An 18,912-nucleotide genomic window follows, 5' to 3' on the forward strand; every position below is an offset into this window, starting at 1 on the left:
CAAGGTGGGTGGATTACCTGAGATCAGGATTCAAGACCAGCCTGACCAACATGGTGAAACCCCATCATCTCTACTAAAAATACAAAAATTAGCTGGGTGTAGGGTGTGCGCCTGCAATGGCAGCTTTTAGGAGGCTGAGGCAGGAGAATTGCTTGAACCCAGGAGACGGAGGCTGCAGTGAGCTGAGATCACGCCACTGCATCCCAGCCTGAGCAACAGAGTGAGACGCTGTCTCAAAAAACAAAAACAACACCGCCCCCCCCCCACCACACAACATGATAAACCTAGAAAAGGTGCAGGAAAATACAGTATGAAAGATAAAAAATAGTCCACCTCTATAGGGCACTTACCATGAATGGAGCTCGCAGGACTAGAGTTGCTTAGGATGAGTCAGTGAGTTCGTGGTGAATGAATGTGAAGGCTCAAGACATTCCACAACGGTAGACACTTAGGCTATACTAATTTATTTTTAAAATTTATTTCTTCAATAATAAATTAACCTTAGCATTCTGTGACCTTTTTGCTTTATAAACTTTTTAATTTTAAAAGACTTTTGAGTTATGTAATAATAGCTTAAAACATAAACATATTGTGCAGCTGTTTTTTCTTTATATCCTAATTATAAAAATGGCTTTTTTCCAGTTTTATAATTTTTTTACTTCAAACATTTTTTGGGCTGGGCACGGGCTTACACCTGTAATCCCAACACTTTGAGAGGCCAAGGTGGGTGGATCACGACATCAGGAATTCAAGACCAGCCTCCCCAAGATGGTGAAACCCTGTCTCTACTAAAAACTACAAAATTTAGCCAGGTGTGGTGGCAGGTGCCTGTAATCCCAGCTACTTGGGAGGCTGAGACAGGAGAATCGCCTGTACCCAGGCAGCAGAGGTTGCAGTGATCTGAGATTGTGCCACTGCACTCCAGCCTGGGCAACAGAGTGAGACTCTGTCTCAAAAAAAATTTTTTTTTGTTAAAAATGAAGACACATGCACACACATGAGCCTAGGCCTGCCCAGGGCCAGGATCATCTATATCACTGCCTCCCACCACCACATCTCGTGCCACTGGAAGGTCTTCAGGGGCAAGAACATGCACGGAGGTGTCATCTCCTGTGACAACAGTGCCTTCTGGAATATCTCCTGAAAAATCTGCCTGACATGATCTCAAAGTTACTTTTTTTTTATAAGTAGGGGTACACTCTAAAATAATCATAAAAAGTATGGCATAATAAATACATTAACAAGTACCATAGATGTTCATTATCAAGTAGAATGGACTGTACATAATTGCATGCGCTATACTTTCACATGACTGGCAGTGCAATAGGTTTGTTTACACCAGCATCACCACAAATATGTGAGCAACGTGTTGTACTAAGATGTAATGATGTCGCTAGGCAATAGGAATTCTTCGGCTTTGTCATAATACTGTCATGTATGCGGTTCCTTACTGACCAGAATGTTGCTATTTGGCCCATGACTATACTTAGAGAGTCATCAAAAATTATTATTGTCCTCAGCCAGGCACGGTGGCTCACGCCTGTAATCCCAGCACTTTCGGAGGTGAAGGCAGGCAGATCACAAGGTCAGGAGTTTGAGACCAGCCTGGCTAACATAGTGAAACCCCATCTCTACTAAAAATACAAAAAAATAACCAGGCGTGGTGGTGGGTGCCTGTAATCCTAGATACTCGGGAGGCTGAGGCAGGAGAATCGCTTTAAACTCGGGAGGCAGAGGTTGCAGCAAGTCGAGATCATGCCACTGCACTCCAGCCTGAACGACAGCCAAGATTCTGTCTCAAAAAAAAAAAAAAATTATTATTGTCCTCAAACTTTATGACCTACTCACATTTCCAAGCCTAAATATTCAATAAATTATTTCAAAGACCACCAGAACCCCTGTATGCAGTTTCTCTGCCCCTAAATGGTGAGTACTTTAAGAAATTCACTAAATTACAAGTATTTCATTTCAGTTTATTGGAGTGTGTGTTTTATATCATTGGCCCTGGATTTTATGTTTTCAGAGTATCTTTGCTCTTGCCCTGTGACCTTGTCCATATTCTCACAGACCCAGCAATTCCATAAGACCCAGCAACTCCATTCCTAGGTATATATCCAGGAGAACTGAAAGCACGTGTTCACTCCAGAACATGCACATGAATATTCATCTCAGAATTGCTTATAATAGCCCCAAAATGGAAACAACCGAAAGTGTCCATCAACTCATGAAAGGATAAATAAAATGTTGTATATCCATACAATGGAATATTATTTGACAATAAAAAGGAATGAAGTACTGACATGTGCTATGACATGGATGAACCTTGAAGACATTAAGGAGGTAAGCTAGACACTAAAGGTCACTTATCGGCCAGGCACGATGGCTCACGCTTATAATCCCAGCACTTTGGGAGGTTGAGGTGGGTGGATCACTTGAGGTCAGGAGTTCGAGACCAGCCTGGACAACATGATGAAACTCTGTCTCTACAAAAATTAGCCAGGCATGGTGGCATGTGCCTGTAATCCCAGCTACTCAGGATGCTGAGGCAGAAGAATTGCTTGAACACGGGAGGCCAAGGTTGCAGTGAGCTGAGATCACGCACTGCACTCCAGCCTGGGAGACAGAGTTAGACTCTGTCTTAAATAAAATAAAATAAAATAAAGGTCATGTATCACATGATTCCATTAACATGAAATGTTTGGAATAGGCAAATCCATAAAGACAGAAAGTGGATTGACGGTTCACCAGAAACTAAGGGGAGGAGGTAATAGGGAGTAACTATAGTGGGTATGGGGTCTCGTTTTATGATAATGGATATGCTTTGATATTGGAGAGTGGGGATATATTCACAAGATAGTGAATATATTAGAACCCCTAGGCCTGGTGCAGTGGCTCATGCCTGTAATCCTAGTACTTTGGGAGACCAAGGCAGGAGAATTGCTTGAGCCCAGGTGTTGGAGACCAGTCTAAGTATCAAAAAGTACCAGTCTGTACAAAAAATACAAAAAAATTATCCAGAGGTGGTGGCATGGACCTATAGTCCCAGCTACTCATGAGGCTGAAGTGAGAGAATCACCTGAGCCTGGGAAGTTGAGGCTGCAGTAAGCCATGATCACATCACTACACTACAGCCTGGAAGACGGAGTGATATACACACTATTCTATCATACATACATATTTTTAGAGATGAGGGCTCACTATGTTGCCCAAGCTGGAGTGCAGTGGCAATTCACAGGCATGATCATAGTGCACTAAGCCTCAAACTTTTGGGCTCAAGTCATCTTCCTCCCTCAGCCTCCCAAGTAGCTGAGAACACAGGTACATACCCACCATGCCCGGCTTTTGTACTCTTCTCACGTCCATTCCACAGATGAAGAAACCAAGTTTAAAATGGATAACTTAGGCCAGGTGCAGTGGCTCATGCCTGTAATCCCAGCATTTTGGGAGGCCAAGGCAGGTGGATCACAGGATCAGAAGTTCAAGACCAGTCTGGCCAAGATGGTAAAACCCCATCTCTACTAAAAATGCAAAAAAATTAGCTGGATGTGGTGGTGGGTGCCTGTAATCCCAGCTACCTGGGGGGCTGAGGTGGATAATTGCTTGAATCCGGGAGGTGGAGGTTGCAGTGAGCCGATATTGCGCCACTGCACTCCAGACTGGGTGACAGAGTAAGACTCCATCTCAAAAAATAACAAACAAACAAATAAATAAAATGGATAACTTACCTCAAATCACACAGCTATTGAGTAACAGAGCTGTTATTTAAAGGCTGGTTCATGTGATTCCAGAGTTCAGAAAGTCTTGTTTGAGGGTTTCTAGAAATAAGAAGCCTTATTTGGGTTTCTAGAGAACTTTCTTTTTCCAAATCAGCTTTATTTTCCCCAGACCCTTTCTGTGAACAGGGTTTACTTTATACTCCATGCATCAGTGGAAAGAAGGCTCCTACAGTGTGGTGTGAATGTCAATGACGGGAACACCCAAAGCTCCAAACCTCAGGATCAGGGAGACCACAGCCTGCTCCTGGAATTGTCGTGAGCCATTTGGCAGGAGGTGGCCCTACACAGTCATGGAGACCAGCCTCCTAAGTCAGTCACCCAAGCAAGGTTTCCCTGTAGCCTCTCCACAGGGCCTGGGGTCTGCCAGAGGCAGAAGGAGACTTCAGAATATTGACACAGGAGGAAGCTGGATGAGTATTCACCCTCTGATGTTGTAGACAAGGAAACTGAGGTCCAAGGAGATTAAGTGAAGCGCATGCTGTCTGCAGGTCCTACATGGGTCTCCCGGCTCTCACACCAATTAGAAATTAGCCATTTTCTCAATAAGCAAGGCAAGGCCCTGAGAGATAGTGTAATTGATCAAGCCTCTTTGGAACAGGGACATGGACTCCACTCCCTTGGGGTCCACCAAATGCCATAGCAACAGTGGGTTGTGGATGGAAGGGGTTATTCAAGCCCATGCTGGATGAATAAATCATGTGCGCCTGTTCCTTAAATGGCCCTAGTGAAAGAATCATTTGGAGCACATGTTAAAGATGAAAGTTCAAGTCTGAAAACTAGGCTACAACGAGTCTGTTCAGGACCCTGATAAAACTATATATATATAGTGTGTATATATATATATGCATATCCAGTATATATTCAGGCAGGACCCCGATCCACTGTTCTCACTCTTGATCCAGATAATCCCCAATCCATTGTCACCTCCCTTTCATGAACTGAAAGTATTTTTTTTAGGTTTAACTTTATTGCAGGGCTGGATCTATTGGGATTCTGAGCATTCACTTTAACCATGACCTTCCTTGCCTTTATTCTCAACCGTGTAGGCTGTGTCCTCCAGGGGGCAGAAATGAGCCGCTTGTTCATTCTCTGGGGCTGAGCTTTGAGACTTTCTGCCTTTCCTAAGAAAATACGCAGAGGGGATCAGAAAGAAAGCAGATTGAAATGCTTTTCTTACTAGGTTGAAATGCAATTGCAATCTAGAATCCTCTAAGAGACAAAATACCATTAGGCACTCTTGCATTGAATTCAAACTGACCCAAGTTCAAACCCAGAATCAAACACGGGTTTGAAGCATGCCTCCCATCTTTATGATGCTAGTAGGCTATTTAAATCAATGAAGTCTCAGTTTCTTGTGCTATAAAATTCTAATATAGTCAGCTTTCCATATCCACAGTTTCCACATCTGTGGATTCAACCAACCATGGATAGAAAATATTGAAAAAAATCCCAACAACAATACAACAAAAATAATACAAACAAAAACAATATATTGCTGGGCACAGTGGCTCACACCTGTAGTCCCAGCACTTTGGGAAGCCTAGACGGGAGGATCACCTGAGGCCAGGAGTTCAAGACCAGTTTGGTCCACATGATGAAACCCCATCTTTACTAAAAATACAAAAATTAGCCAGGTGTGATGGTGGGCACTTGTAATCCCAGCTACTCAGGAGGCTGAGGCAGGAGAATCACTTGAACTCGGGAGTTGGAGGTTGCAGTGCCCGAGATCACGCCACTGCACTCCAGCCTGGGCAACAGAGCAAGACTCCATCTTAAAAAAAAAAAAAAAATATATATATATATATATATATATGTATGTATATAGTATAACAACCATTTGCATGGCATTTACATTGTATTAATATTTGACATTATAAGTTATCTAGAGATGACTTAAAGTATAGGGAAGGTTGGCCAGGCACAGTGTCTTATATCTGTAATACCAATAGTTTGGGAGACCAAGGTAGGAGGATCGCTTGAGGCCCCAGGAGTTTGAGACCAGCCTGGTAAATATGAGTGAGACCCTGTCTCTATAAAAACTTAAAAAAAAAAAAATTAGCCTGGTGCTGTGGTGCACCTGTAGTCTCAGCTACTCAGGAGGCTGAGGCAGGAGGATTGCTTTAGCACAGGAGTTTGAGGATGCAGTGAGCTATGATCATGACACTGCACTCCAGCCTGGGTGAATGAGCAAGATGCTGTTTCAGACAAATGAACAAGTATAGGGGAGGAATTGCCTAGGTTATATGCAAATACTATACCATGTTATATTAGAAACTTGAGTATCTGTGGATTTGGGTATCCAAGGGGGTCCTGGAGCCAGTCCCAGCAAGATACTGAGGGATGACTGTCAATAATACCAGCTTAACAGGATGGTTACGAACCTTATATTGCACCTGCTAAAAAAAAGTCAGCTGCTATTATTACCACAACTATTACTACTGCTCTCTATAAAGGCATGTGATTATTAACTGTTAGGAAGGTAGACTCCACTTTTTTTAATAGCTAGCTAAAGGTCTCTAACGAGACATTCAGCCCACTCTTTTCTGGCTTCTGTACTAGGATGACATTTCACATCCTGGGAGCCAACAATGCGAACATAGAGGCTACATTGGATAGAAGGAAACGTGTGGGTTTCCTTAATAAAATGGAACTCATATTCCCTGCAGTTGGCTCTGGCTGGCAGGAGACTCTCCACAAGGGAGAAGTGGTTAGATCTCTTGGCTGTGTTTTGCACTCCATAACTCACCTTTCCCTAGAGATTTCTCCCTAGTGTCACTGGTACCACCAATGTGTAAGGAAAGCCACACCTCACTCCACCCCACCCCTGGGGGGACTTCCACTTCCCTACCAACATCAGGGAATCTGGCTTTGATTGAGGGTGGAAATGAGTTTCTTTACCCTGAGACTTGGGATGATCTTCGTTTTAGCTTCACCTGGAATAGCTGGTGAAATCGGGATCCTTGTTTCCTAAATTGAGATAATAAGAATGATGATGAGTAGTGGCTTCTATTTGTTGAGCCTGTCTTCTATGCAACGGCTTTATGCAGATTCTTTCCTTCCATCTCACTCCATCTGTACTACAACCCAGTGAATTTGTTCCCATGACGATTGTCATTGTACAGATGGGGAAACGGAAGCACGAGCAGGTTAGGTCACTTGCTCAAGGCCTCAAGGGTAGGTGGTGAAGGAGTTTAGGACTAGAACCCAGCAGTCTGAACTCACTTGGCTCTGAAGGGAGTTGGAAGACCACAGACACCGCCTTCCCACCCCTCGAGACACAGGGAGAGCTTCGGTTCCCTGGGGTGACCCTTTGCTAAGGCTCATGGTGGATGAAGAAGGTGTGCACAGCTCCTTGAGGGCAGTCAGCTTGCAAATGTCTGGCTCAGATGAGAAGAGAGACACCTTTGAGGTCCTCCCACATCAGACAAATTGAGCCCTGCCCCTAAGCACAGATGCCACTCCCTCTTGTCTTACCTTTTCACCTTCCTATTTCTTTGCCACTGTGAGGACAACACGCCAGAGGGCATGTGAAGACACAGCCCCAGCCCTGGAGCCTCAGAATCTGTCACCATCACTGGGAGTTGAGGAGGAAATTGCTGTGTTGAGGTTTCTTGCTTCTTCCTCATTGAGAGAGAAAAACCCCAACTGTCAACAAACCTCAAACACACCAATCAAACGATGCTTGCGGGCGGCAGCTGGGTAGCAGGGTGTATCTGTGGTGAATGAGATCACGAGAGGGCCTGGGCACAGAGAACAAGGTGGCAGAAGACAGAGGATCAGAGGAGAGGAGGAAGATTGTGCAGAAGGGGAGGAGTGCATGGAAGGGAGGGAGGCCCTTGCACGTGGATTTCCCAGGGAACCAGGCGCCAGGGAAGAGGACCAACAGGTGAGGAGGGGAGGAAGGGGCTAGAAGTGGGGAGGGATCTGAGGAAAGAGCTTCTGTGTCTTAAGAGGTGGGAAAAAGAAAAAAAGAAAAGAGAACCCAAAGCAAAGCAAGCATTGCAGAGAACCAGTAAGATTAGAATGTCAAGGATCCAGACCCATGACTCTGGGGACTGTTGTCACACGGGGTCTAGTGGTGGGGTTGGGGCGGCTGCAGAGGTCGCTGCTGGTACCAGTTTTGTCCATATAAAGCAATTTGCAGAGAAGGCTGAGTCGAGGAAGAGGAAGCAGAGGTAGTTAAGGAAATATGTTTAAAAGTTTAACACAGACTGGGCACAGTGGCTCACACCTGCAATCTTAGCATTTTGGGAAGCCAATGTGGGTGAATTGCTTGAGCCTAGGAGCTCAAGACCAGCCTGGGCAACATGGTGAAACCCTGTCTTTATAAAAATACAGAACATTAGCTGGGTGTGGCAGGGCATGCCTGTAGTCCCAGCCACTTGGGAGGCTGAGGTGGGAGGATCACCTGAGCCTGGGAAGTCAAGGTTGCAGTGAGCTGAGATTGTGCCACTGCGCTCCAGCCTGGGCAACAGGAGTGAGACCTTGTCTCAAAAAAAAAAAAAAAAAAAAAATTTAGCACAAATGGCTACATTTTACATGATTTTATTCATATAAAAATCTGGAAAAGGCCAAATTACTAAGATTGACATCAGATTAGTGAGGGGGTAAGGGGAACATGATTGACTACACAAGGGTATGAAGAACCTTTTTGGGGTGATGGAACTGTCCTGTCTCCTAACTGGGGTGATAGTTACACAACTGTACACATTTGCCAAAACTCATTGAAAGTTACATTTTAAGGGTGAATTTTACTGTATGTAAATTATGTCTCATAGACCTGACTTAAAAACAAAGATTTGACAGGTGTCAAAATTATATACGATAACTCAGCTGTGTAAAAAAAGAGAAGAAGGTGCCCCCTTATTCTCTAGAACAGAGGTAAACTTCACAAATTCTCATTCCTATGAATATTAGGTGGGAGAACATATACGTGACAATTAAGGAAAACCAGTCTCTTCCACTGTAAATTAGTTGTATTAAGTTAGTTCAGCCTCTTTTGGATAAAAGTTCAGCCAAATCCCTGCCTGGAATGTCATCTCCTCTCTGGGTGTGTCCCCTTCCTGCCTCTCCGCTCCCAGCCTCACCCTGTGGATAACTCTGGGTGCGGGGCCCTGTGCTGTCTTCTGGTCCTCCGTGGCCTTTACGCCTGCTGACGTCCACAGCCGGGGTTCTGGCTGGGGAGAGCTTGTGGTTCACCCGGCTCCTGGGTCCTGTGCCAGCTCTGCTGGTCCTGTAGATACAAACCGGAACCCCTCCCATGTCACCAGTGCTTTCCATTTACCTCCTGGCGTCAGCCTGAGGCAGGTCCACAGGCTCTCGGCTCTCCACCACCTGTGCATTTCCTAGGGCCTCTTAGGGACTTCTGGGTTTCTCCCGGGCCACACTCAAGCCAAGGGGAATTGAGGTGGGGCCGTGTGGAAGGGATAGAACAGCTAAGGTCCTGCTCCAAGATTCAACGCAACGTGCAGTTGTCTCTACTTTATGGAGCTACTCCCGGTGGACATAGGAACACCCTGGAAGGGGACTGACTGCTCCAGGGATCCAATCAAAAAGTGGGGCAAGGCTGGGCGCAGTGGCTCACACCTGTAATCCCAACACTTTGGGAGGCCGAGGCGGGTGGATCACTTGAGGCCAGGAGTTTGAGACCAGCCTGCTAACATGGTGAAACCCAATCTCTACTAAACATACAAAAAGTAGCTGGGTGTGGTGGCACACACTTGTTGTCCCAGCTACTCAGGAGGCTGAGGCAGGAGAATTGCTTGAACCTGGGAGGCCGAGGTTGCAGTGAGCTGAGATGACGCCATTGCACTCCAGCCTGGGAGACAGAGCAAGACTCTAAATTTAAAAAAAGAAAAGAAAAGTGGGACACACACGATTTTTTTGTGGGGGAGGGAAAGGGTCTCTGTCACTCAGGCTGGAGTGTAGTGGCACAGTCATGGCTCACTGCAGCCTCAACTTCCTGAGCTCAAGCAATCCTCCAACCTCAGCCTCTTGAGTAGCTGAGACGACAGATGTAAGCCACCACACCCAGCTAATTTTTTTATTTCTAGTAGACACAGGGTCTCATTATGTTGCCCAGACTGGTCTTGAACTCCTGGGCTCAAGCAATCCTCCTGGTTTGGCCTCCCAAAGTGTGGGGATTACAGGCATGTCTCTGACATGCTCTTGACCTCCGTGGAGTTTTTCTATTGCTGTACATGCCACTGACAAGGTTTGACAAGGGTGACAGAACACTGGCATCTGAGCTCCATCCCCACCCAGCCCCCTTAAAGCTCCAGAGGGTTCAGACGGTTCACACTTCCTCTTTCTGTTTTTCAGAGACTTCCTTTCCATCATACCTTTCTTCTTCCCTGCCCTGTGGATTTTTCTAGATGGTATCTACCTTTCTCCTTCCCTCGGCCCACAAGCTGTGCTGGTGCAATGACAGAGTACGGCTTACTGATAGTGAAAATGCTTTTGAAAGTGGTTCAAAACAGTATCTCCATTACTGTAGGGTTTTAAGAATAAGGTAGTCATTTTTTTGTTTTGTTTTTGTTTTTCTTCTTGAGACAGGGTCTTGCTCTGTTGCCCAGGCTGGAATTCTATGGTGCAATCATGGCTCAGTGTAGCCTCAACCTCCTCGGCTCAAATAATCCTCCCACCTCAGCCTCCTGAGTAGCTGGGACTACAGGCATGTGGCACCATGCCAGGCTAATTTTTCTATTTTTTGTAGTGATGAAGTTTCACCATGTTGCCCAGGCTGGGGTCCAACCCCTGGGCTCAAACAATCCTCCCACCTTGATCTCTTGAACTGCTGGGGTTACAGGCATGAGCCACCACATCTGGCCAAGGTAGTCATTTCTAAGTGTCCTTTAAAATAATACAAGTTTTCTAAACTAGAGGAATTTCATCCATTCAGACATACAACACACATTTGATTATCTTTTCCCTCAAGCCTGTTCTTCCTTCTGTGCTTCTAATCCACCCAGACACCAATGCCAGAAAGTGGGACCCCTTGTTTTATTTGACATTGGCCCCCACTCTTTGACTGTACATTCTTCCTCTTTAAATGAGAACAATTCTTATCCCTGCCTTCTCTCCCATGCCGACTGCTACTGCCTTAGTGGAGGCCCTCAGTCTTTCCGGCCTGGGCTTTTGGGATGATTTTCTAATTGATCTTCTACCCCAGAAGTTACCACTGCTCATCCTTCTTGCCACTGGTGTGGTTTCCAAACAGATCAGACTGCCGATCTTTTGTTTAAAACCCTCTGTAGGTCCCTGTGCCTGTATGATGTGGCCCCTGCCCATCTCTGAAGACTCGACTCCTCCTTTACATGCCTTCTCTGCTCCAGCCACACCATGTGACTAGCAGGGGCCAGTCATGCTGTGCTGGTCCGCAGCTCTGTGCCTTTGTGCATGCTATTCCTCCGGCTCTGATGTCCCTCATCACCTTCTTATCATTTCACATTCAGCACAGAGATCTCCTTCTCCCTGGGGCCTTTCTGATCCCTCCCAGCAAGAAGGCTGTGCTTTGGGTCAGCATAGTCCCAGCTTGCCTCCATTAGGATGCTTGCCATGCAGAATTGTGTCACAGTGCTAGGCTGTGAGCTCCTTGGAGCCAGAGATAGACACTAGTAACCTCAGTTTCCTCAGCATTTAGCACAATGCCTGGCTCAAGCCAGTCCAGTGAATGAATAATGATGAGCACTTGCCCTGGAGCCAGTCAGGATCTTGGAGGTCACTGGGTTCCAATTTTCCAGAGAGTCTCAGAGAAGTTAAGTGACTCAGTCAACCCCACACAGCTATTTGGTGACAAAACTAGATCTGGGCCAGGCACAGTGGCCCACGCCTATAATCCCAGCACTTTGGGAGGTCGAGGTGGGCAGATCACCAGAGGTCAGGAGCTCGAGACCAGTCATCCAACATGGTGAAACCCCGTCTCTATTAAAAATACAAAAATTAGCCGGGCATGGTGGCAGGTGCCTGTAGTCCCAGGCACTTGGGAGGCTGAGGCAGGAGAATCACTTGAACTTGGGAGGCAGAGGTTGTCGTGAGCAGGCAGAGGTTGCAGTGAGCTGAGATCACACTCCAGCCCGAGCAACAGAGCGAGACTCTGTTTCAAAACACACACACACACACACACACACACACACACACACACAACTAGACCTGGTCCTTTGACTCCAAGTGCAGAGCTGTTTCTACCACCCTGACCTCTAGACACAAGAGAGGCATAGAGAGGGATGAGGTAGGTAGGGGGAGTGGTGGGAAGCCAGGCTGAGGGCAGGGGACAGTGAGAAGACACCAGAGGCAGAAATTTAACTCGGAGCTGATTGAACTTATTCTCAAGCTGGAAAATGGGTCAGCTCCACAAAGGATTCTTTCTGTCAAACCCTGTTCCTCTCACCTGTGCCACTGGGATGAAGCACTCTATGTCAACAGGAGCAGCTGACACCTGAAGTTACAATAACAATGGCGTGGAATCAATTTCAATAAAAGCCTTGCTTCTTTTTACTGATGATTTGTTTGAGGCTCAGACAATTCATCTAGCCTGATTACACACGCATTCTCAGAGATTTTATTGCTGTTTCTTTTCTTTCTTTCTTTCCTTTTCCTTCCTTCTTTTCCTTCCCTTTCTTCCCTTCTTTCCCTTCCTTTCCTCTCTCTCTCTCTTTCTTTCTTTCTTTCTGGCAGAGTCCCACTCTGTTGCCCAGGGTGGAGTGCAGCGGGATGATCTAGGTTCACTGCAACCTCTGTCTCCCAAGTTCAAGTGATTTTCCTGCCTCAGCCTCCCAAGTAGCCAGGACTACAGGCACGTGCCACCACGCCCAGCTAATTTTTGTTTTTTTTAGTAGAGATGGGATTTCGCCATGTTGGCCAGGCTGGTCTCAAACTCCTGACCTCAGGTATCTACCCGCCTTGGCCTCCCAAAGTGTTGGATTACAGGCGTGAGCCATAGCACCTAGCTGCTTTGTTTCTTTTAAAAAAAAATTTGTATGTTGTGACTTTAAAAGTAGTTGTGCTAATTAAATCGTCATCTTATTCCTTTCTGGAGACTCAGTGTGGGGTGGCAGAAAGAGCACTGGGGTCACATCCACCCAGGGCTGAATCTTGGCTCTGCGGCTGGCTAACGGCACAACCGTGGGCAAGCCATTTAACTGCGCTGAGCCTGGACTTTGCATTTGTAAGAACGGAGGTCATGATACTCTTCCCAGTGGTTGTTCTGGGAACGAAGATGGGCCCTAGAGGAACAGGCAGCAGAGCGGGTAAAGCGTGGTTCTGGAGCCAGAGCACCTGGGTTTTAATTCTTGTTCCACTCCTTGCCAGAAGCGTGACCTCAGACAGGTGACAAATCCTCTTTGCGTCACAGCTTCCTTCACTAGTGTGTGTGACACTTGGACAATGCCAGGCACAGAGTCAACATCACCGTAGTGTAAGCTGGAGAAACACGGACCATGGCACCAGGTGCTAAACACATGCAAATTCCTTTCTTCTTCCCTTCCAGGGGAGCCCGATTCTGTGCGTCCCGCTGGTGGATACACAACACCTTAGCCTAGGCTCTTCAGCCTCACCCTGTAGCAGTTGATGAGAAATCTGAAGAAACCAAGTCCTCCCTTTTCTCTGTACAGCCAATGATGAGTAAACTCTAGCTTGTCCCAGGAGTCACCACATTTTTACTCTCTCTGGCCCCTTAAATGGAGCCACCGTCCTAGCAGGCCTGTACTTACACCTCCAGCCCTCATGCTTAAATCCCAGGAATCACGAGTGAAAGCCCAGCCCAGGGACAGGGCAGTGCAATCTCCTGCCTGGCCTGACTCATGGTGCTTTGTTCAGCTCTGTGGCGTGGGCCCTGGCTCCTGAAGCCTCCCTGGGGCCTGTTTGGACCTGTTCTTTCTCAGGTTCATTAGTCCCAGCTCAATAGCTAGGCTCTCGAGGCTACGTGCCAGCCCCAGTCACCTTCCCCATTCTGATGCCCCTGTGTTCTCAGAGGCCCCAGCCCCCAGCCCCCAGCCCTGGAACTGGTAGAGGGAGGCATCCTGGGGCAGGGGCCAGGGGCCAGACTCTGAATCTAGAAAAGGAGCCAGAATCTTGCAATGTTAAGTTGAAAACGAAGACAGCAAAGATCCGTGGGTCCTGCTTCTGTGCCTTGTAGAAACCCCTCTGTCTGTGGCAGTTTCAGGCCCAGGATCTGGATCCCAGAAATAAAAGAGACATTAGAGCACATCTGGGCTGGCTCTTCCCTTATCTGGAGCAAGAGACCACACTGTAGCATCCCAGGCAGGGTGTCCTCCAGGCCCTTAGTGAAGTGCTCTGTAATAGAGAATTCACTGCCTTTCCACTGCCCACACCATGGCGACCTGTGTCTAGAAATTCAGCTTCTGGAACTCTGACCCAGTGCTCCTAGCTCAGGCGGGAGGTTTACTTCAGCCCAGGAGTTTGAGATCAGCCTCGGCAACCTAGTGAAATCCTGTCTCTCCCTCTCTTTTTTTTTTTTGAGATGGAGTTTCACTCTTGTTGCCCAAGATGGAGTGCAATGGTGCCATCCTAGCTCACTGCAACCTCTGCCTCCTGGGTTCAAGTGATTCTCCTGCCTCAGCCTCCTGAGTAGCTGGGATTACAGGCATGTGCTACCATGCCCAGCTAATTTTTTGTGTTTTTAGTAGAGAGGGGTTTCACTATGTTAGCCAGGCTGGTCTCTTTTTTTTTTTTTTTTGAAACAGGGTCTCACTGTGTCACCCAGGCTAGAGAGCAGTGGCCCGATCGCTACTCACTGCAACCTTCCCTTTCCAGGCTCAAGTGGTCCTCCCACGTCAGCCTCTCGAGTAGCTGGGACCACAGGTGTGCACCACCATGCCCAGCTAATTTTTATATTTTTTAGTAGAGATGGGGTTTTGTCATGTCGCCCAGGCTGGTCTTGAACTCCCAGGCTCAAGTGATCTGCCTGCCTTGGCCTCCCAAAGTGCTGGAATTACAGGGTGAGCCTCCGTGCCCGGCCAGGAATTGGATTTTTAATTTAAAAATTTGTAATTAACACATAAGTTTAAATTGCCACATGTGTAAAGCACCATCTTGAGTAGAAAAAAAGCCAGCACAGTAGCTCATGCCTGTAATCCCAGCACTTTGTGAGGCTGAGGCAGGAAGATCACTTCAGCTCAGGAGTTTGAGACCAGCCAGGGCAACATAGTGAGACCCTACCTCCACCCAAAAATAGAAGAAATTAGCTGGGTGTGGTGGCTTGTGCCTGTAGTCCCAGCTACTCAGGTGGCTGAGATGGGAGGATCACTTGAGCTGGAGAAGTCGAGCCATGATCTCGCCACTGCACTCCAGCCTGGATGACAGAGTGAGACTCTCAAAATAAATAAATAAATAAAAATAAAGAATAAATTGCCAAATGTGGCTAGCGGCTGCCGTATTAGACAGCACAGGTCTAGAAGGTCGGGGAGGCTCAAATCGACACGCCCTGTTTGCTCTGCTGACTTCATCCCAAGAGGAGGAGGATGGTTGGGGGCAGATCAGAGTGGGGCTCCCAGGGCCTAAGGGAGATACTAGAGAGGGAAGGAAGGTCTGAGCCAGTCTCAGAAGGACAGTGCCATATAAGGCTCTGTTCCTGGTGGGAGGAGTCCTCCAGATGTCTGAGTAGAGAAAGGCTGAGGGCCGGGGGGCTGGGGGAGGGGGAATGATTTAAGGGCACCCCTAAATAAGTCCTCCTGAGATATATATATTTTTTGAGATGGAGTCTCGCTCTGTCACTCAGGCTGGAGTGCAATGGCACGACCTCCTGAGATTTTTACGGAGACCCATTTCACATAAGAGGTCTGCTTTGGTAGTTCAGGCCTGTGAGGACTGTGGGTCTTGGCAGAGAGAGGAGGCACTGTTATTTTTTCTTCTGAGGCCATGTGAACGGGGCAGGCTGTGTGCATAGTTTCCATGGCATAATCTGACTATAAAGCCCTGTGTGTCTGTGGGGGAGGGACAAGGAGAGGCCCTGGGCCCAGCCTCAGTCAGAACTGGGCATGGGCCCAGGAGGCTCCTTCTCTCCTAATTCCTGCGAGGTCCTGAGCCATGGGCAGGGCAGAGCTGGCCAGAGCTCTGGAAGCTCATTTGGTTACTGACTGGGGTGAGGGTGTTGGCGCTTCCAGATGCCTGGACATGAGATAGAGGAAAGATAATCTCCCAAGAACTGGGCCAGGCCGCGGCTCAGGCAGAACACAGGATGTGAATTCACGGGGAGGCACTGCAGAGACAGGCAAATGAAGGCCTCCTTGTTTGCACCTGGCTACCTCCTCCACCTGCAAAACAGAAGCTACCACCTGGCCGGCTGGGGCCCAGCCCCGAGGAGGAAACTGAATAGGATTATTCACCTAGAGTGATTGTCAGTAGGTTCACCAAACACCTTTCTCTGCTGGAGAAAGGATGCCACTAAAGAAAAGAGGCCACTCCGGGCACGGTGGCTCATGCCTGTAATCCCAGCACTTTGGGAGGCCGAGGCGGGCAGATCACGAGGTCAGAAGTTTGAGACCAGCCTGGCCAACATAGTGAAACCCCATCTCTACTAAAAGTACAAAAAATTAGCCAGGCGTGGTGGCAGGCGCCTGTAATCCCAGCTACTCAGGAGGCTAAGGCAGGAGAATCGCTTGAACCTGGGAGGTGGAAGTTGCAGTGAGCCGAGATTGTGCCATTGCACTCCAGCCCAGGTGACAGTGTGAGGCTCCTTCTCAAATAAATAAATAAATAAATAAATAAATAAATAAATAAATAAATAAATAAAATAATAATAAAAGCAAAGAGGCCATTTTGCTAGCTTCTCCAAACTGCAGCTTCTTGGACAGAAGTCAGGGATGCAGAGCACAGGCTGATATTTATTAGGCAACTACTAGATACCAGGCTCTGTGCTAAACATTTTGCTTTTCTAATTTATTTGGAAAAATATAGATTAATAATCATTATGACAGCTAATATTTCTTGAGTGCCTACCAGGGATCAGACATCAATTCCTTTAATCCTCCTAAAGCTCCCTATCTATGGGTTAAGGGAAACTATGCCTTATCCGCAATTTTGCTCTAAATCATCCAGCCAGTGAATGCCCCAGTGGGGATTTGAACCCAGGCACTCTGACTGCACACCCTCCACTCATAATCACTGATTTTCCTGACAAATCCTGGCTGTAGATTCCATGACACTCTATTCCAGGGTCTTTGAAAGGGTTCCACTGCTCTGAATTACCCAGTTTGTCCCAAAGCTCCTACCTCGGCCTGTTTCCTGTTTCTGCCCTGGCTCCTTGAGGCCTCTGAGGCTGGAGTCTCAAAGGGGCTCTGTCCCTGGAGAGTGGCTGTCCCTTCGCCTGCTCTGGGTCTGTTGTGACGTACTGGTCGGCAGCCCCGGTCTGCAGAGGTTGCCCAAGACAATCATGCCTTTCTGAGAGGCAAGCTGTGCTGGAGTCTCAGGCCACAGCCGCACACACAATGCGCTCTGTCTCCACTGGGGCAGAAAGGCGCATTATTGCGGGTCGGGTGACTCTGGCTCCACTGGCCGTGATGTTTGTGGTCTGCACATCTCCCACAAGGCACCTCCCCATGATGGTGGGCATGGCCAGGGCTGGACAGGGAGGGAGCACAGGAGCACTCAGGGCCTGGGTGTCCCTTCTCTTGGAGGTTCCTGTCTCACTTCCCATATCAGACCTGTCCCTAAACCTCTATCCCGACTTGTAGGTCCTTCCATGGAGTCCCAGGTCTCCCTCTCCTAAGGCTTTTGAGTACTAGAATTTATTTATATATTTATGACAGGGTCTGGCTCTATCACCCAGGCTGGAGGGCAGTGACATAATCTTGGCTCCCTGCAACCTCCATCTCCTGGGTTCCAAGTCACTACAAGCATATGCTACCACGCTCGGCTAATTTTTGTATTTTTAGTAGAGATGGGTTTTCACCATGTTAGCCAGGCTGGTCTCGAACTCCTGACCTCAATCGATCCTCCTGCTTTGGCCTGCCAAAGTGCTGGGATTATAAGCATGAGCCACTGCACCTGGCCTAGAATTTAACTTCCTCTGGGAAAGCACACAGCACCATGCCTGACATGATGTGCCCTCCACAACAGGGCTTTCTCTTCTGCTTTCCTCTTCTGGCTTCTCGTGTTTGGACTTTGTGCAGGTTGGAGATGATTTTGTCATCAGGAATTTTGACAGAGACCCTGAAAACAGCTGTGTTCTTAATAACAATAACAGCCACAGTTTACTAAGCCCTTAGCATGTGCCTGGCAACGGGCCAAAGCCATGGAATTCTCACAACAGGCCTGGGAGGGCAATGCTCTTCCCAGTCCCACTTTAAGAAATAGAGGCTCTGGCAGGGTGCAGTGGCTCATGCCTGTAATCCCAGCACTTTAGGAGGCTGAGGCAGGTGGATCACGAGGTCAAGAGTTCAAGACCAGACTGGCCAAGATGGTGAAACCCCATCTCTACTAAAAATACAAAAATTAACTAGGCGTGGTGGCAGGTACCTGTAATCCCAGCTACTTGGGAGGCTGAGGCAGAGAATTGCTTGAACCTGGGAGGCAGAGGTTGCAGTGAGCCGAGATCACACCATTGCGCTCCAGCTGGGCAACAGAGCGAGACTTGTCTCAAAAAAAAAAAAAAGAAGAAGAAGAAGAAACAGAGTCTTCTAACACTTGAGTGACTTGCCCAGGGTGGTAAAGCTGGGTGGTGAAGCTGGATTCAGACTCAGTTCCATGCTCTTGACTGGTGTGCTATCATGCCTGCATTACCAACACTGTGTGGCTTAGAACATTTACTGTCCCGTAGTACTGGAGGCTTGAAGTCTGAGATCAAGGTGTTGGCAGGCTTGGTTCCTTCTAAGGGCTGTGAGGGAGAATCTGACCCAGGCCGCGGGTGTACATTCACCCATGTTTTATTTCACATAGTCACACACATACATGTTCATACATAGTCATGCACATGTGCTCACACAACCACACATACATGCTCTGCCCTAGCTTTGGCGCTTGCTGGCCATCTTTGCTGCTCTGTGGCTTGCAGATGCCTCACCCCATATCTGCCCTTTTCTTCACTAGGTATCCTCCCCATGTGCCTGTCTCTCTAAGTCGAAATTTCCCCCTGTAATTAGGACATCAATCATACTGGATCAGGGCCCACCCTAACAGC

At 47.6% G+C, this 18,912-nt stretch overlaps 1 protein-coding gene across 1 annotated transcript in view; it reads left to right on the forward strand.

The window, feature by feature from the left end:
• Positions 1 to 7,506: 7,506 nt before the first annotated feature.
• Positions 7,507 to 18,912, forward strand: part of PLEKHG3 (pleckstrin homology and RhoGEF domain containing G3) — a 74,052-nt gene continuing 62,646 nt past the window's right edge. Inside the window, exon 1 of the mRNA XM_021669070.2 lies at positions 7,507 to 7,662. Within this exon, the coding sequence (XP_021524745.2) occupies positions 7,594 to 7,662 (69 nt within the window). The 5' untranslated portion in view covers positions 7,507 to 7,593. The remainder of the gene's footprint in view (positions 7,663 to 18,912) is intronic.

Source organism: Aotus nancymaae, unplaced genomic scaffold (genome assembly GCF_030222135.1).
Source record: "Aotus nancymaae isolate 86718 unplaced genomic scaffold, 86718_ANA_hifiasm-v0.15.2.pri h1tg000011l, whole genome shotgun sequence".
Lineage (NCBI taxonomy): Eukaryota > Metazoa > Chordata > Mammalia > Primates > Aotidae > Aotus > Aotus nancymaae.